The following is a 17,405-nucleotide window of genomic DNA, read 5'->3' on the forward strand; positions in this document are numbered from 1 at the left end:
GTGGCATATGCTCGTGTGCTGCTCAGACCTACGCCCCTACGTTTAGCCTTCGACTCTTCCGTTACTCATATTTTGTCGGCCAAGGCTGTGACTAGGGTTTGAATGGTAAGTCACACAACGTCCCTATGTCCTGCCCAGCTAGCTGATCATAGACAAGATCATATGCATTTGCTAGCCTGTCGCATGTCTACTCAAGCTTGATATACCACTCCCCATCCCTCTGCTTCCCTCTCCCAGTATCCAGTACTGGTACATCACCCCACAACTCACTATAACCCAACCCCGCGTACCGCTCCTCTCTATCACTCGTCCTAGCCAGAGCGAACACCGCGCTGCCAAAATCAGAAGACGGCTGTCCCGAAGTACCTGGTGGTACACCCAACTCGTTCCTTATAGTGGGAATGAGTGTGCGCTGCCACATCAAATTCGTATTCGCATCCGGTTTCAGGACTTCCGCATACGTTTTCATCGTTGCATGGTCGGTGCTGTGTGAATCAAGGGCAGCGATGCCGCTGGCGCCGGCGTTGGAGCAGATGAGTGTCGTGTTCTGGGTTGTTACCGTGCCCTGCGGGAAAGATGCTTTGTTTCGGCTTGCTTGGATGGAGAGTTCAGAGCTATGTGCGTGTGTTGGCAAGACTTCACCGTACTTATCGCCGCGGCCTTGGATCGCAAAGCCACCTTGAACGGCCTGGATATTAACCGTACCAGACCCGGTATTAGTGAAGCGGTGCCAGCGGATGTACCAATCTGGCCAGCGCGAGCAAGGAGCTACGATGTGTGTTTGCACCGTGATGTCGGCGTCGGCCCAGGGCTTCCATGTGCTCGTCAAGCATGGTATGTCCTCTACAAATTCGTCGTTGCGCATCAGTTGTGCAGTAGCAAAACGATGGTTTGTGACCTTCCATGGTACCCGCCATGTCTCGCCACAGTCTTTACTCACTGCGAGTGTACTGTCTGGAGCGATTTGCTGTATCAGCGTACCAGTAGGCACGCTGAAACCAAAGTGCGATGAATAAGCGTATCTTCCGTATTTGGCTTCTGTGGCTTTGAGCGGCCAAGGACAGAACTGGCCCATGGAGAGGAGGAAATGGTGGTTTGGCCGGTTGGATAGGATATGCATAGCCGGTTTAACTGGCATAACTGCCACATCTGCACTGGGTAAAGGTTTCTCCTCCGCAGTCCAGAACGGATGGTCTTCCCGTAGTCCCAGTGCTAGGAAAGATTTCATAGCCCAGTAAGGAGATTGCGGGCTGTTGTAGTCTTCGCTCATGTACATGTTGGGGTAGGTAAAGCCTATTGTCAGAGTGCCGTCGATGTTGAACATGTCGTCTTTCTTGCTCCACCAGCGGAAGTGCCGGAGCAAAAGTCCTTTGATAACGCCCCAGTCGTTGAGGGGTTCCGGGAGCTCGAGCTCGGCGAAAGCGACGACGGACCAGAATCCAGCGAATGCGAAACGGTACGTCAGACTGCGGCCGAAGGGTATAGCGGCACCTGGGGCGCGTTAGTCAGTGTTGGAGTGTTGGGTGTCTGCGGTAGGCATTCAAACATACCATTCGTGTCAAAGTACCGCCAGAACGACACTGCAAATTCCTTCGCTCTACCCCGAAACCTTTCGCACCGCTCTGGATCTAGATCGTGTGCCATCTTTGCATAGATGAGCTGTGAGAATTGGATTGCAAAGCTGCCGGAATAGTAATCTGCTTGTCGTCCCTCGTCGCTCCAGACGCCATCTGCTGCCCAGCCATCTCCTCGGTAGAATTGCTCCATAAGATCCAAATCCGCTTTCATCGCATCTAGTACATGCTCTTTGGGTATACCGCATACTTTGATCAACGCTAGGTTAGTCATAACGCGGAACCACAGCCAATTTGTCGTGGGGAAGTCTTTGCCATTGATAGTCCCCAGCCACTCCGTAATATTCCTCTTCGCTTCTTCAGACTGCGAATGGAACATGGTCTCTGGAGCTGATAGTAGCGCGAACGAGATGATCTCCATTTCCACCATTCGTTGATCGCGTAGTACGACGGGACCCCAGTACTCTTCGTGATGTGGATTGGTACCATTGGCCAGGCCTATGGCGTATGGTTTGATGAGCTCTTCGTACTCGTCTTTAGACACAATGTTCGAGTGCATCAGCGCGCCGACTGCCCATAGCGGTCGGGCGTATCCTTCAAGCTGGGCGGCGACATCGTCGAAATGGGTGCCGGTTGATAATGGGAGTTTGATCCGGGCGCCATGGGGTGATTGATATGGCTTCAGTGCGCGAAGAAGTGCTATTGATGCGGTTCTGAAGTCGGCGTGGGTCTTGAACGGGTTGTTTGAGAAGCCGTTTAGCGGAGGCATGGTGTCTTGAGCGTTGTCAAGAGCCTTTGACGCGTGACCCGAATCCTGATAGTTCTCTCAAACGAAGGCCATGCAGTCGCAGCTCTGTTTGTTCCATAGTCTCCTGAGTCTGGTGGTTCTATGGTGTGACCCGTCTTGGGCGACACCAGTGGATGCGAAAGACGTGTGCCTCTTCGCATCCGAACTTCAATAGGTAGCGCATCCGAAAGATATATCGCTACCGCGTATCGCCATAGGCTCCCGTCCCGTATTGATGAAATCGGGTGGCTTCCGGGGTGGAGTGATGGTGATCAGCCGAAAGGAGGGTTAGACCGCGCGGGGCCCGCGTGTGGAGTAATTATCGATTTATCCCGATGCCCGCCGCTCGCTGCATCCTCCACATTTGCTTCTTCTTGATCAGCGCTTTTGCGATGTCGTGCTGATGTCGGCTGGGTGGACCAATTACTCGGTTGGCAATGGTAGCCAGGCAGGCGAGGACGACGGTCCCGTCTCGGTGGGCGGTGACACGCCCGCGTGCGTTAGCTGCAAGCAACGCAAGCTGCGATGCTCGCGCGAGACACCCTCGTGCTCGCATTGCTTGAGGCTGTGTGAGTTTTTCTGTCAATTGGCGCTATTTCGCGTCGCTACCTTGCGTCGCTAATGTGCCATAGCCTCTGAATGTGTTTATCAGCCAAAGAACAAACCTGGCCTTAAGCCCGGAGCTGTTGAGGCGTTGACCCGCCGCGTCGGTATGTGGTCCTCCTTCTACGATGAACTCAATCTTACGCTCCGTAGCCTTTCTGGAGAGGATACTGCTGGATGATGCGGGAAATATCCGGCCGCGGTATAGAGACGATGATACCACCGCGAATGGCCATGCCGTCGCGCATGAGAGCCCCAGTGCTGTAAAAGAACGCGCACCTCGCGTTGAGGAACACGCGCCGTATGTCGCGCCTACTCCCGATTATAGCCACGACCACCAAACCGCAGAGGATGGCTCCAGAGCTTCCGAAGAAGAGAACGGCGTGTCCAATCCGCTGAAAAGAAGATTCGAGATGCCAATTGCTGAGAGTTGGCTTTTCCCCTTCGAAGATGTTGATATCGCGCAGCATTTGCCATCTCAACCACTGCTCGAGAAGGTCGCAGACTTCTTCTGTATCTCATTCCATCATTGGATTCCATATATTCATAAGGCGAGACTCCAAACGCGAGTGCGCCAAGGTTGCCAGGATCCAGGACATGTGTTGGTCCTTCATGCTTTGGTCGCCGTTGCTCTGCGACATATGGACCCCAACGTACTATATCTGGATAACGATCAGATACTCCAGCAGACAAGGGTCTCCCGGATGATTGTGGAAACTCATGCGATGCGCAATGTCACCATCGAAAGCTTGCAGGCCCTCATCTTCCTAGTTTTTGATCTTCTCAATGACGGTCAAACACAAAGAGCGTGGCCGTTAATCGGGTCGCTCACGAGGACTATAGACTATCTCCAACTTACTACTGAGCCATCAACATCGCAGTCGGGATCACTTATGACACCTGTGCGGTTAGTGAAGCCCTCAACCGACTGGACGGAGTTGGAAGAGCGACGAAGATTATTCTGGATCATATTTCTGCTCGATCGGTATTGTTCGGTGTCTACGGGATGGAACACCAGTCTCACAGCAGATGACGTGCATCGTCGGTTACCGGCAGACGGCGGTTTCTTCACCAGAGAAGAGCCGGTGACCACACCCTACTTCGGCATCTGGAACAAAGCCGCCGCTCGCATTGGGCGTTCACTAGCAAACGTGCCCGCGCAATACAACGAAGAGGACCCAGGCGTGGACCACTTGCCCCCAGGAGCCAGTCCCAATTCCGCCAACGGCTACATCGATGCTTCCAAGCTAGGCGCATTCGCATACTGTGTCGAGGCTACCGAGAGCTTGAGTCAAGTGACGACATTCTTCCTTCAACAAAGGATCAATTGGCAAGACAAGGAGCATGCAGTCAGTTGGCTGACACGCTTCAAGGAGCTAGACTTGAGGCTTGTGCAGTGGAAGATATTCTTGCCACCCAGGTGGAAGGACTCCAATATCTCGTCAGACAGGACTGTGGTCGACATGGATCCTAACCTGACTCTAGCCCACATTACGCATAATACGTCTATGATCTTACTGCACCATCCAATCGGATACCCACCCCGCGGATGGAACGACTTCGTCGCATTACCAAAAGAATGCAGTGCTCAAACCTGCGAGCTCGCCGCCGTAGAAACTTCAAACATCGTCGACAAATTTCTCACCCATACGCCCATACCATTCGTTAACGTCCAATTCTCATTCTGCGCCTTCATCGCCGCCAAAGCACTACTCTTCGAACACCAAGCCACCCGCAAACCTCTACGATCAGAATTCCACCGACTAATCCACAACCTCGAGGAAATGGCCGCAAGATGGAAAGGAAAAGGCACAGACGACGCGAAGCCGAATAACCAAGCAGCAATCTACGCAAACCACCTCAAACGACTCCTCGAAGCCTGTCAAAACGACGCAAATTTTCGCTTCGACTTTTACGACCACAACGGCCTAACCCTCGACCCACAAAACTATGCCAGCCCGACTTACGCAGCAACACCACAAGCGCGTTCCAGAAGCCTTGCGCATGAACGTTCTTTGATGAGGAATCACGGACGTACCAACAGCTTCACCAGTTCACACTCAACTCTCAGCCCACGCCGCATCCCGCCTCCAGACATAACCCGGAACACAACCATGCCCTCTCCCAGCAACTACGAGCAACACCACCCGCGTCTCCCAAGCGCGCACGCGATATCACCATCCGGACAGCCGCCACCCCCTATGTACGCATCTCCGCAAGTATCAGCTAGTTACCCGAACCATACCCCATTACAGCAGTATCAACAGCCCGGAAACGGAGTCCCGGTCTCTGGCCCCTCGCTCGCTCCGTACGGTAATACTGGTACGACGGGGAACCAGCATAGCACTCAAGACCAGTCGCTGCTTAATCTGTCGGACGCGTTTATGGACAGTCATTTTCTGGATATGGATCGCGTGATCACATTTGAGGATGCGAATTTCTTTATTCCGGGGGATGCGTTCCGGTGGCAGTAAGCGTGGAATGGGTAGGGTAGGGACGGTGATTATGGGAGATGTGGTGTAGTCTGATAGGTACGTCTATCTCTACCAACGTACCTATCCGGCTATGACCAGCTGTTGGATCGCTTGAAACATCGTGGTATTCAACGATCCAGCAGCTGGTCATAGCCGCATAGGTACGTTGGTAGAGGTAGACGTGCAAAGTCAGGGGATGAGTATAATAGATGCTGAGCTTGTGATAGTTGAAGCAAGTGCTACTTCGACATGATTTTTCATGGATGACTACAAGAAACGCAACCAGGAAGAATGAATACATCAGCTTTTCCAGCCTGTCGAAACCTTCCTTTACACCCTTTGTTCCAGCGACGCCACTCTAGGCTCGCACTGAAGCACCTGTATGAGCGCATGCAACACAAACCGCGCCTCCAGATCCAGGTCCCTCCGGGGGCTCATCGCCTCCTCCACCCTCATCACCACTATAGTCATCATCATCTTCAAACTCAGACTCGTCATCTTCATCTTCGCTCCGAACAGACCCAGACCCCGAGTAGTACCCTTCGCTTTCATCCAACGGCTCTAGCTCGGGCATTGAATCAGACTCATCTTCCGACTCGTACTCAGAGGACAACTCAGACTCATCCTCAGCGTCATCCCGGGTCGGCAATCCCACATCCGGACCCGCCTGCTGCAGAGCCTCAAACGTACGCTGTAGCACTGTCTCCTCCAGCATCATTTGTGCACGCAGGTTTCCTACGTGTGTGAGTGTAATGCGATCCATCATCTCTGTGTATCGAGCATGCGCCGCCTGCATGCCCTCTCCGGATCGAGCTCTCGCTGCCCCCAACCCCACGTCGGTTCGAGCCTCCATGCCCCGAGCAAACCAGTTGAACCATCTTCCGGTTGGTACAGTCTGCGATGGGAAAAACTCGGCGCGACAGAATGGACAGCTGTTTGCCCTGGTGAGCCAGCTCTCTAGACAATTGCGGCCGAAGATGTTGTTGCAACAGGTGACCTTGACGGGGGAGTGATCTTCATTTGGTTCAGCGGGTGCGCTGTTGGCGGCGATGGGGTCGTTGTCTTCGGCGGAGCTGTCAGTGATGGTGGTGCCGTTCTGTGCAGCTTCGCCTGAAGGGCTCGCGGATGAGGCTTCAGGCTCGTGAGGCTGAAGATCCTCACGACAGATAGGACAGGATGGATCGGAGGGCGGCATGGGACATGCCTTCATGTCCGAAGCGACGAAGGCTGCTTTGGAGTCGTAGAGAGGCATTGTTGGTCGTAATGCTGGTGCTGGTACTGATTTGGTTGAACGCAAGTGCCGGTAGAGCTGAATGGTGTGGTGGTTCTTGTCGTGAACGGTGGAGGTGCTTTGTACATATACAATCAGGGGATATTGTATAGTCCCAGAGGGCCCACTAGTCGGTGAAAGACTGCTGCCATTGCTTCTGCTATGACTATCCATAGCTTTCACAAGGCAGCCAGAGCCGAGTCCCGTAGGAGTTCCTTGCTTTCACTGCCCAAGAATGTTTCACCCCCGATGTCGCTGCTGTAGACCGAGGTTTGTGTAGGAACGTCGTCGAGGCGTTGTGTCGAAGCTCGTCTGGTCTGGAATCCGAGGGATGGCGCGAAGACCCGAGTACGTCCTCTCCTCAAGACCACTTCGCAATATTGTTGGGAATAAGCTTCTTAAACATATCCAGCTGCTTCGCATGCACCGCCATCTTCTGTTCCAGAATCTCCGGTCTCAATTGCAGCGTCCGATCCACCCTCTGTTGATTCCCACTATACACGACCGTATAATCTGGCAAGCGGGTGTAAGGCGGTATAACCGAAGAAGCCGATATAGTGCAGTACTACAGCATGTTAGCCCCAACCTCCGCGAACGCGACCAAAGCATAGAAAGTATACGCACCCTCCCAATGATACTGCCCCTCCCCAGCACAGCCCCAACCTCAACCACACTCCCCTCACCCACCTCCGCCGCCTCAACCACAGCCCCAGAATCAACAACCACATTTCTACCCAACACCGTTCCCTCACTCCTCATAGATTCCCTCACACCCGCACTCCCCCTTGCAGGAGGTGCCATACTGCCCCTCTTCCCCTCCGCATCCCCCTCAGCACCCATACCAACACCCACTTTCGCACGTTCAAACACCACACAGCCCTCGCCGAGGACGACTGGTGCGACTGCGCTACTGAGTTTGCTATGTGGGTGTAGAACGGTATTAGGGCCGATTGTAACGGGGTGCGTGCCGGTGATTTGCGCGTGCTGCGCGATGAGGACGGTGGTGTCGAGGAAGATGGAGGAGGGTTTTGGGAGGATGGATTGGCGTTTTGGGGCGCCGGAGGTGCGGCGGTGGTCGTTTGAAGGGCGGGGAGGGGCGGGTTGCGTCGACATGCTGTGTGGTGTAGGATTTGTGTATGGAGTCTATGAGTGTTGATGGTAGGGAAGGGTAGATGGCGGACGCGCTAAGGTTCTACTTAGCGTGTCGCCAAGTCACCTGACGCGAGCGTCGGCATGGGTAGGTACGTTTCGCCAATGTCGTACCTGCCTCGTCTTCGGCACAACACAAGATCAAAGTGCGAACCTCTCTAAGAAAAAAAGCATGTTGCGGCTATATTGGGTGCTCCAGCTCAACGTAAAGTACAATATCCCAAGAGATAGATCGAAGGGGGTATCTCATAACCATGCATTACTACATACATCATGCCAATCCATCGCGTAAACCTACATGAATTCTCGCAATGCCCATCAACAGCGACATCGAACAACACATCAACGATACCGCTGACGGCGCCCGCGCCTTACCCACTTACCACATTCGTAAACACATCAACAACATACTAAACCACAGCCCTCCTCTCCTCCTCCTTACCCTCCCCACCGCTTGGACCCCGCTCCAACTCCGGACTGCTCACCTTTTCGGGACTAGCCACTTTGATCGGACTCCTCCTGCCCACCTCCTGGCCCTCCACTTCAATGCGTCCTAGTATGCTCTCCTCGTCCTCTCCCATGCCTTCGATGCTGTGCAGACTGTCGTCGTCGGAAGAATCTTCGATGCCTTCGAACATGCGCGCGAAGCGCTGGTGCCCTTCGCGTTCTTCTTGTTCTTGAGTTTTCGGGGCGGAAGGGTCGTCTGGGTCTTCTTCTGCTTCGCGCGTGGATTCGAGTTGCGCTTTGCGTTGGGCGAGACGGAGGGCGAATTGGCGGCGGGCGCGCGACGGGGGGATCTGGAGGGGCGGTGGGATGCTGGGCTGTAAGTAGGTGTTAGTGGAGATGGTCAATGGAAAGATACGATGACTCGTAGGGCGGAGATGGAACGCAAGCAAATCGGAATCTACAGAGAAAGGGTGAACAAAGGGGAAACAAGCAGATGGAAGCGAGGAGGAAAGAGGACACCATACCAGATCAATGAAGCCCAATCATCCAGTTGTACATCACACAAAGGAGATGAGAGGAAACCACATCTCACGATGCGTATTACTACATGTATCATACACCCTGTCGGATGGCGCAAGGAATGTATGTACAGAAAGGATGATGATAGGCCCATAGATCTAGCATGCGAGCCTTCTGTCCGTTCCCGCTCATGATACAAACAAGTATAAGAAAAGGAAACGCACCAAGGGCGGGAAACATTCGTGGTATAGTGTGTATGCTCGGGGCCATGGACTTATCGATAGTCCATATCAGCATCGTCAAATGAGATTTCACCCACTTGTTCGGAGTCGTCGACAGGTCCCTGTCGTTGTTCCCGCTCTCTCTCGGTGTCGACATCGTCCATGTCTTCGTCTTCTTCGTCACTCGAGTTAGTAAAGCCACTAAGCAAGGAGCCTCCGCTGAAGGTGTACCCACCACCCTCAGTGTCACCAGCATTGGTGAGCTCCATGCTGTCGAGGCCTATGTTGCCGTTGTTGGCGAGGCTTGCATTGGAGAGCCCGCCACTATCGCCTCCAAAGTTGTTGTTTGCCGCGTTGACGGCGTTGAGCACAGCTTGTCTGGGCCCGACGCTCATGTCGGGTCGCACGCCTCCGAGAATGGCGTTGTCGCGCTCTCGCGTCTCGGCCAGAATATGCTCCACATAATACACCCACTCTTGAGCGTGGACCTTCTCTAGGACCATCTGCGACAAGACTTCATCGGTATGTCGCTCTGTAAACTTCAACACCTCTTCTGCAATCAGGGTGAGGTGACCCATGTATCCTAGTCGCATGGACGTTTCTTGGTGCGATTTGTCGCTCTCCTGCTGTCCTTTGATAATGCGCTCGGTAATGCCTCCGTTGTCGAAGAGGTCAATCGCTAGCTGACGGTTGTATCCACGGTCCATCTGGCCGTTGAAGACTTGCTGAACGACGTCGTATACTACATTGTGTAGAAAGTTGTTCCATGGGAAGCGGAAGAAGAAGTCCTGCAAATGTTAGCATGTTTCGCTGGAAGATCTGGAAGGTGCTTACAAGTATCGTTGGTACTACTTTATTCTCAACGAATGTGATCTTCAGCAAGTCGCCAACAACAGGCGTACCGTCAATGTCGATCTCGAAGCCTGCAGCATCCTCTGCATTGCCGAATACCACCGAACGCACGCTCTGAGACTCGTCGATAGGAGTTATCTCCGAAAGATCTGATCCTGCTACTGGTGCGGTGAAGCGCGAGGTGTCGATGCTGGCTGGTTCGGCTTCACTTTTGCGGTTCTTACCCGCAAACAGTGGCGCTGGTTTGTCGTCTGGATGAGGTGAAAGACTCTCGGACTGTTCAGCAGTGGTGGTATCCGAGGTCTGGTTGAGCTGCTGTGTGAGAAGAGATGGCGGGGTCTTGACATCGGTATCCGACTTCTCGGTCTTCGCAGGCTCTGTCGGTTCCTGGCGGTCGTTCATAACGGTGTCGGTATCCAGTTCAAGCTCATCGACCTTGGCACTCAGGCCGGCTGACGTAGGTGACTCGGCATCATCTGCAGGCTTAGGTGGAGATGCAGGCTTCTCAGCAGTTGCTGCAGCGTCTTTGGGTGGTGTCAAAGGCTCGTCAACAAACTCGCCGTCATCGCCTACCGCCTTGGCAGCGGACGATTCCTGTGGCGCATCTCTCGGCGGCAGCTTCGGCGAGGGCTCCAATGGCTCTCCAATCTGCTCTTTCTCCGTTGCCGTGTCTTTGGCCTCCTCGACAGCGACTTCCGGCGCGACAACCTTTTCAAAGTCGTCTTCCGAGCTGTTCTGTACATGCAGAGGTTTTATCTCTGCAGGAGAGTCCATAGATGGGGCGCGCGCATGGTGGAAGCCTTGGCTATCCACACTGGTGGAGAAATCGCCTGGATTGCCGGAAATCGCTGAAGTCAATTTGCCGTCAGCCTTGAGACGTTCCCGCTCGGCATCTCGTCTCCTGACTTCAGCCTCGCTGCCCCGTTCGTTGAGCAGAGCCATGTTACTGCAGTGCAGCAACTCGGCCATCAGCTCACAAGTCTTAAACCGATCAAATCCAAGCGGTTCGATCTTCTCGCCAAAGGCTGTCTTGAGCTCTCGCTTCTTCTTGGTAGTGCTGCCATCGCGCTGTGTCACGATCTGGCTTGAGCTATTAACCAGCTCCATGAACTGCGGGATATGGTTGGCGAATTGGCGAAGCAGTGTTCCCAGGTAGATGGGGTCTGAGTTCTTGGGTACCGGCCCAATCTGATTCTCCAAATCATAATCGGAGTTGTTCTTTCTGATAACCTCGATGATGATACCCACACCGACTGTGAGCGGGTTGCCGCCTTGCAGCATAAAATCGATCAGCTGTTTCAGACATTGTTCGGAGACAAGCTGGCGCGTAAGCTCGTTAGGCCCGATGACGGACTGGTCTTGCGTGGTAGCGTTTGCGGATATCGTAATGATAGCCTTGAGGAAGTCGCCAGCTGACGTTTGTGTGGAAGTCGACTGATCGGGGGCGAGGAATGATATCAGGCGGGGAACGAGGTTCTGTTGTTGCAGCCACTGGAGTCTGTTAGTCATGCCAGCAAGCGTGTATGTGACGACTTACGTCAACAATGCCCTGCCCGCCCTCGCTCTTCTCCAGGCTGATGATCTTCAACAGCAGGTCCATGATGACAGGGCAGTCGACGTGCTGCAACATGTCTGTTACAACATTGTCCAATGACTTGAAGAAGTCGAGCATCTCCTCCATCTTGCGGTCGAGCAGCGACTCGTTGACCTTGGTGAAGTAGCCAGCCTGGACGGGGTCGAGCGGCGCAGGCTGCTTGATGTAGGCCCAGAACTGTCGCAAGGTGTCCTGGTTCTCGAGGACCGCCTCGGATATGGACCATACTTCGGACGATAGGATCTCGCACGACACATAGGCGTACTTCATGCGCTGTCGCTCCTCCTTGGTCTCTTCACTGTCGCCCGCATCGGACTTGGTGGTGGATGTCGAGCGCGCCCTGACTTTGCCGAAGAAGCCCGTCCGACTGGGACTCCTCGCCTCGTGCGCAGGCTCTCCTCCGGTGTCGTCGTCGGGGGGCAGGTCGGGTCTGGCGGCGATAACATAGCGCAGCAGGCGTTCCAAGACATTCTCATCGCGAAGGTATTCTATCAGCTTCGAGTTCTGCTGCTTGAGCTCCTGTATGAGGTCCGACTCGTCGAGCAGCTCCTCGACGGTGACGTCGGGCTTGTCGAGGATGCTGTCGAGCGACGACAGCTGCGCGTACCCGCCGAAGCGCCAAAACATGGTGGTTGCGGTGGTTTGCGGCTACAAGGGCGGGGCAGGGGAAGGGTCGGGCGAGGCACTCGAGAGCGTGTGCAGCAGCGTGGGGCACATGCGTAGATTTACTGCGGCGACCAATGCGTCATAGAAGGACACGCCGTGCAGAGCTGGACACGGCGGCGGGCTGGTTAGCAGAGCGACTCGAGTGAGACAGAGGGCGCGTGTTCGTGGCTTGGGCTGTGTTGCACAGGTGGGACAGGTACCTTAGGCGAACGAGGCCGCGGGGAAGGCAATGGCAAACGAAAAGCGCGCGAGGCTCTAGATCAACCCATGCACCGACTGTTGCGCGGCGTCGTTACAGATACAGGCTGCGAAAACGTCTGTGTCTCCCGAGTCGGAGTGTTGTGGGTATTGTTGGGTTTGGTGGTGACAGGCAAGGCTAGAAGCTGCGTAGTACGGATAGCGTGCCAGGCCCGCAGATCACTTGCACCTCCCTGATATCAACAGGACGTGTCGAGTTTGGAAGAAGACTACCAGCTGTGTCTGGATACAAATCTGGGACCCAGTAGTTGCTCGAGATAAGCATGTGAGCTAGTGCTGATGGCATGAACGCCGCGTATACTGGAGGATTTCATGATTATGTAGCATCTTCAACAGTGTGATGGTTTGGTGCATCTTGCATCTGGCATCGCATACCGGCATCCGCCTGTGAAAAAGTTCATTTGACTCGTTTGTGGATAGCTGTTAATGAATTGCTTCACCATGTACTATGGTGGCTTTTGTTAGCTTGTCAATGTCGGCAATTGCCATGGCATGGGGCGCTCCAATGTATGGCAATCCTGCTTGGGCATCTCAGGGTGCGATCGCTAGCGCCCACGTGACGATCGATGACGTTAGCGGGAACTGCCGGAGCTACGACCACCGTTCGGTGCCTGCCATTCACCCCACACTGCCAACACACTCCACGCCTGTCCTCTCCCCTCGGCTGCATATCGCGACTATCCGGCCGGCAACCCACATATCCCACCACCAGCATGAACCGCTTATTTGGAGCAAAGAGCACCGCGCCCAAGCCTACGCTCAACAGCGCCATCTCCAATGTAGGCTCCATCCATTAGGCAATACCCTTCCAATACTGACGCGCTCAGGTCGACACACGCATAGAAAGTCTCGATGTCAAGCTCGCCAAGCTCAACGCTGAGCTGTCCACATACCAGCAGAAGCTCGCCAAGATGCGCGACGGCCCCGGCAAAACCGCCATCAAGCAAAAAGCCCTCAAAGTCCTCCAGCAGCGGAAGCAGTACGAAGCTCAGCGCGACCAACTTCAGGCGCAATCGTGGAACATGGAACAGGCCGGCATGATGCAGGACAACCTCAAGAATACAATGACTACCATCGACGCTATGAAGACAACGACAAAAGAGCTACGGAAGCAATACGGCAAGGTCAACATCGATAAGATCGACAAGCTGCAAGATGAGATGGCCGATCTCATGGATATGGGAAACGATATACAAGACGCTATAAGCCGCAGCTACGACGTACCGGAGGATGTGGATGAGTCGGAGTTGGATGCTGAGCTGGAGGCGTTGGGTGACGAGGTTGACTTTGAGGGCATCGGAGAGTCTTCAGGCGTGCCCAACTTCATGCTCGATGATACAGCGCCACCGCAGTTCATTGACGAAGCACCAAACCCAGGTGGCAAAGTCAAGGAGGCCGCAGGCTGAGAAGAGACGTGCATGTGCACATACAACAAGTCGTGTGATCACAAGCGATTCAAGAGTCACTCACAGCTTTGCCGTGATGATCAAGACCCTACAGGAAGTTGGCATCGTCACGCGTGGAGCCCTTCTATGGACATTAAGTACGAGCTGGCGGCCCGAAATGCTCGACTAATCTCGTCGAGCAAGGTCGATCACGACCGGCATATTGACGGGGAGCACGCTACGAAGTCACAATACTTGGAAAGATCGAAAATTGCTTGCCATCTTGAGGACCACGGGCCACATAAAGCCAACAGACAGCCACCATAGACGCATGATCAAGCGATATACCACAAATGATACCCCATGTTATGTTCGAGTTCAACGTATATCTTCCCGTATGCGCGTGATTCATTGCATATCGAGCCTAACCTTGTATGAACCCTAGTATGTACATATTCTGTACTACGGGGCCTTTGGTTAAGTCATTCGCGCAGTTTCTACGCGCTGCACTATACCATGCTGATACAGGTTGTGACACAACCGCAATGCTGCGTTCTAGTGTTACATCGACATTTTTATTGAAAGGGGCTGTGTGTGTACAGGAAGCAAAACTATGCAATCTTCTACCTTGTTGAAGTTGTCTTAGGTACCTCTTTCTCGCTCGTAAAAGTCACTCGCTGCCGTTGAGACACCGACCGCGAAACGCTGAGATGCAGACGGTATGTACTTTGGTCATCTTGCTACTGGTCTACAATCTAACAATAAGAAGCAATCCTACTCTTACTGGACCCCTTCATCAGGCGTCCGCACGCTTAAGGAAACATCCAACATCGGCGAATTATTGACAGAAAGGGCAACGGAATCCGCAGGACCATATTCTACCGTCATAATACCACCTCTCTTCAAGACTATCACCGTTACACCGAGTCCCGGACCATACTCTACAGTCATCATTCCACCTCTCTTCAAGACTGTCACCATAACAGTCGACCGATCCGACTCTGGCTACGCCTCTTCACGGCCTCAGCAAGCAAGTGCGACACCAGCCTCTAGCGAATTTGCGACTCTCGATGACAGCTCGTCGTCTTCCTTCAACGAACCCGAGATCAAGTCCCTCAATATGGGTGCGGTAATAGGCGGCATTTTGGGCGGTTTAACAATTGTTGGCATCATATTCATCGCGATGTACTGGATTCGCCGGAGACATCCAGATAGCAACAAAAGCGAGAAGTCAGCAGGTGCAAACGATGAGGGTCGTGGGACTACATCAGAGGATGTGGAGGAAACACCATATGAGTTGCCTGGGACTCAGACAGCGCCTGAGCTGGAGGATACAGCAGTGCTTCAGAGTCGATTACCAACTAGCTAGCTGTTTGCACCGATCAAATCCACCTCGCAATTGCCTTTCCGGCTTGACCACCTTCCCTTGCAGCACCGTGTACTTAATAATATTCTCACAATCCTCAGGCTTCACTCTTGCCAACCATATACACTGCGCAGCCTCGCCATTACCCTCTGCTTCCTGCTCCTTATTAGCATCCAGCAGAACTTCCTGCCCATTATCGTCTTCAAGTTTCAGGTCCGCGAGCCGCTTCTCCGCGCCATTGGCATGTCCATTGTCAGTGCCATTCGTGCTCTCGGGCCGTGTGACGACTGAGGAGTGTCGGTAGACCATGACGTTTGCCGAGAACTTGTGGCCTCCAACGTGGCTTATAAAGTATATTCCTACGCCGCCCGGTCGCTCGTCGTGTAGATCGCGGTATAACCCCAGTGGTCGGAGCAGTCGCTCGAACTCTTTTCGTAGAAGAGGAGCGGACTGGCCGCAACGTGCGTCTCGTGTCTTTTGACTGCACATCAAGATGAGGTATTTGTGTGGACATGGTCGGGCTTTGAGTTGGGGTGCGGGTATCGTCGGGGGTATGGATGAGGGCGCGTTGGCGTCGGCGGAAGAAGTCTCTTCCGGCTTTTCTGAGGGTGGTAGCGCGGCAGTTTTCCGTGAGCGCAATGGGGTATTATTCGTAGGACCGGGGTTGATATGGTCGGTGATAAGTTCGGGGATGTTCGCAGGTGTGACATTGTCTATGAACTGCCATGACGGTAGCAGTAGTACCATGGAACTGTGATCCGAGTGGTCTGGGACGGGCATATTGGAGGCGGATAACATGAGTTTCTGTACCTAATTAGCTCGCACTCGACACAACCTGAAGGCGTCATATCTCCAAACTCACCCCATTGCTAGGTTTTGCATCGCCCCTGTCAACCGCCTCCATGATGCTGCCCTTCTCGTCCGCAACATCGCGCACCCAATCCGTCTTGCCCGTCGCAACAATCAAATGCGTACTCCATCCCTTCACGTGTCCATACAGCTCTTCCGTCTCATCAATCTCAAATTTGCGCGGGTATTTGACACTGCAGCTGGCGCAGTCATGTAGGCAATCATCGCCATCTACCGCGGGGTCGGTGGTCGGGAACAACTCCTCCGTCTTCTTCGCTTTGGTGAATTCGTCGCTGTCCTTGGCCAACGTCGGGACTTCCGACGACGAGAGTGCTGAGGTCAGCTTGTAGGACAGGTTGCGCAACATGGCAGGGACTCGGTAGGCGTTTATCGGCCGGTGGGGCGTCTTGGATGGTGCCATTGCGTATCTTTATATCAGATGCGGCGATTAGATCGCCAAGGCCGCGGAATGTGGGCGCGCGGTGACGCCGACGCTTACGGAGTGGTTGGTACCTGGATGATGTCTTTCACGCCCGTTCACGGCCGTTGTTGCCTAATGAACAGTAATTATCGAATATCACCGAAGTCGAAGTCTTACGGGAGTTCAGACGGAAGCTGACCGCCTCTTATGTTGCTTTTCTTGTCTCGGTGAATTGCTTCGGCTTTCGGACCTCGCGTTATCAGATTAGGCGACGATTATGCTTCCAGCTTCGGATTTGTTGGACAAGGCCCGGACATCCTCACATTCTCCGACTTGTCTCTACAGTACTCGGCTCCACATCAATTGATAACCCTCGCATCCCTCCTACGCTAGTATACTTCGAAGAACGACGCTGTTCCCATGACTTCTATTGCGCACCCGTGGACGCGTCGATCCAACACGTACGCGTAGACGCGTCAGTCGCGTAAGATGCGGCTCAAGATGCTCAATGGAGCGCCCTTGCGCAACCATCTAGAGTTCAACGAAGACACACTTTTGGCAGTCGAGGATTGCCGTCCCTTTGATGCAGCAACAAGCGTTTCTACACCTGCAAATGAATCCACGTCGTCTTTAAAGTGGCGCGGACTGCCTTTCAAGAACCCTCGGCTCCAGACTGGATGGTCACAACCTTTTCTCCCAGGAAATGTTCGAGGTCAAGACATATCAGATGTTTCGCTGCCCAATGTGGGTCGGTATACTTCGTTTTTACAGGAAGATACAACCCACCTGGATACATCTATCGCCTTTGAGGATACGTCAATCGCTACACCTGGTTATCTCGAGCATTCGCTCATATTCCACGACACACTACTGTCGTCTCAGGTCCTTCCAGACGGTATAACGGATAAGAGCGTCAGCTCCTCTTCTTTCTTGACTACTTCTTTCGGAACTACTCTATCGGACTTTGATA

General features: G+C 53.7%; 6 protein-coding genes across 6 annotated transcripts; 2 read left to right on the forward strand and 4 right to left on the reverse strand.

Annotated features, from left to right (window-relative positions):
• Window positions 1–187: 187 nt before the first annotated feature.
• On the reverse strand, window positions 188–2,343 carry J4E92_009163 (uncharacterized protein; the record flags this gene model as incomplete). Its single annotated transcript, XM_051500512.1, has 2 exons — window positions 188–1,491; window positions 1,551–2,343. The coding sequence occupies 2 exons, from the start codon at window positions 2,341–2,343 to the stop codon at window positions 188–190; spliced, it is 2,097 nt and encodes a 698-aa protein (XP_051349338.1).
• Window positions 2,344–2,764: 421 nt separating this feature from the next.
• On the forward strand, window positions 2,765–5,438 carry J4E92_009164 (uncharacterized protein; the record flags this gene model as incomplete). Its single annotated transcript, XM_051500513.1, has 5 exons — window positions 2,765–2,930; window positions 2,994–3,071; window positions 3,118–4,950; window positions 5,154–5,167; window positions 5,220–5,438. The coding sequence occupies 5 exons, from the start codon at window positions 2,765–2,767 to the stop codon at window positions 5,436–5,438; spliced, it is 2,310 nt and encodes a 769-aa protein (XP_051349339.1).
• Window positions 5,439–5,796: 358 nt separating this feature from the next.
• J4E92_009165 (uncharacterized protein) lies at window positions 5,797–6,690 on the reverse strand (the record flags this gene model as incomplete). The annotated part of the gene is made up of 1 exon (XM_051500514.1): window positions 5,797–6,690. One exon carries the CDS (start codon window positions 6,688–6,690, stop codon window positions 5,797–5,799), a length of 894 nt encoding a protein of 297 aa, XP_051349340.1.
• A 1,577-nt stretch (window positions 6,691–8,267) lies between these two features.
• J4E92_009166 (uncharacterized protein) lies at window positions 8,268–12,117 on the reverse strand (the record flags this gene model as incomplete). Its single annotated transcript, XM_051500515.1, has 4 exons — window positions 8,268–8,678; window positions 9,143–9,832; window positions 9,879–11,387; window positions 11,434–12,117. The coding sequence occupies 4 exons, from the start codon at window positions 12,115–12,117 to the stop codon at window positions 8,268–8,270; spliced, it is 3,294 nt and encodes a 1,097-aa protein (XP_051349341.1).
• A 1,010-nt stretch (window positions 12,118–13,127) lies between these two features.
• Window positions 13,128–13,820, forward strand: J4E92_009167 (uncharacterized protein; the record flags this gene model as incomplete). Its single annotated transcript, XM_051500516.1, has 2 exons — window positions 13,128–13,193; window positions 13,242–13,820. The coding sequence occupies 2 exons, from the start codon at window positions 13,128–13,130 to the stop codon at window positions 13,818–13,820; spliced, it is 645 nt and encodes a 214-aa protein (XP_051349342.1).
• Window positions 13,821–15,153: 1,333 nt separating this feature from the next.
• Window positions 15,154–16,435, reverse strand: J4E92_009168 (uncharacterized protein; the record flags this gene model as incomplete). The annotated part of the gene is made up of 2 exons (XM_051500517.1): window positions 15,154–15,969; window positions 16,028–16,435. 2 exons carry the CDS (start codon window positions 16,433–16,435, stop codon window positions 15,154–15,156), a joined length of 1,224 nt encoding a protein of 407 aa, XP_051349343.1.
• Window positions 16,436–17,405: the final 970 nt, after the last annotated feature.

The sequence above is a fragment of the Alternaria infectoria genome (genome assembly GCF_024043175.1).
Source record: "Alternaria infectoria strain BMP 0036 chromosome Unknown scaffold_21, whole genome shotgun sequence".
NCBI classification, from domain to species: Eukaryota; Fungi; Ascomycota; class Dothideomycetes; order Pleosporales; family Pleosporaceae; genus Alternaria; species Alternaria infectoria.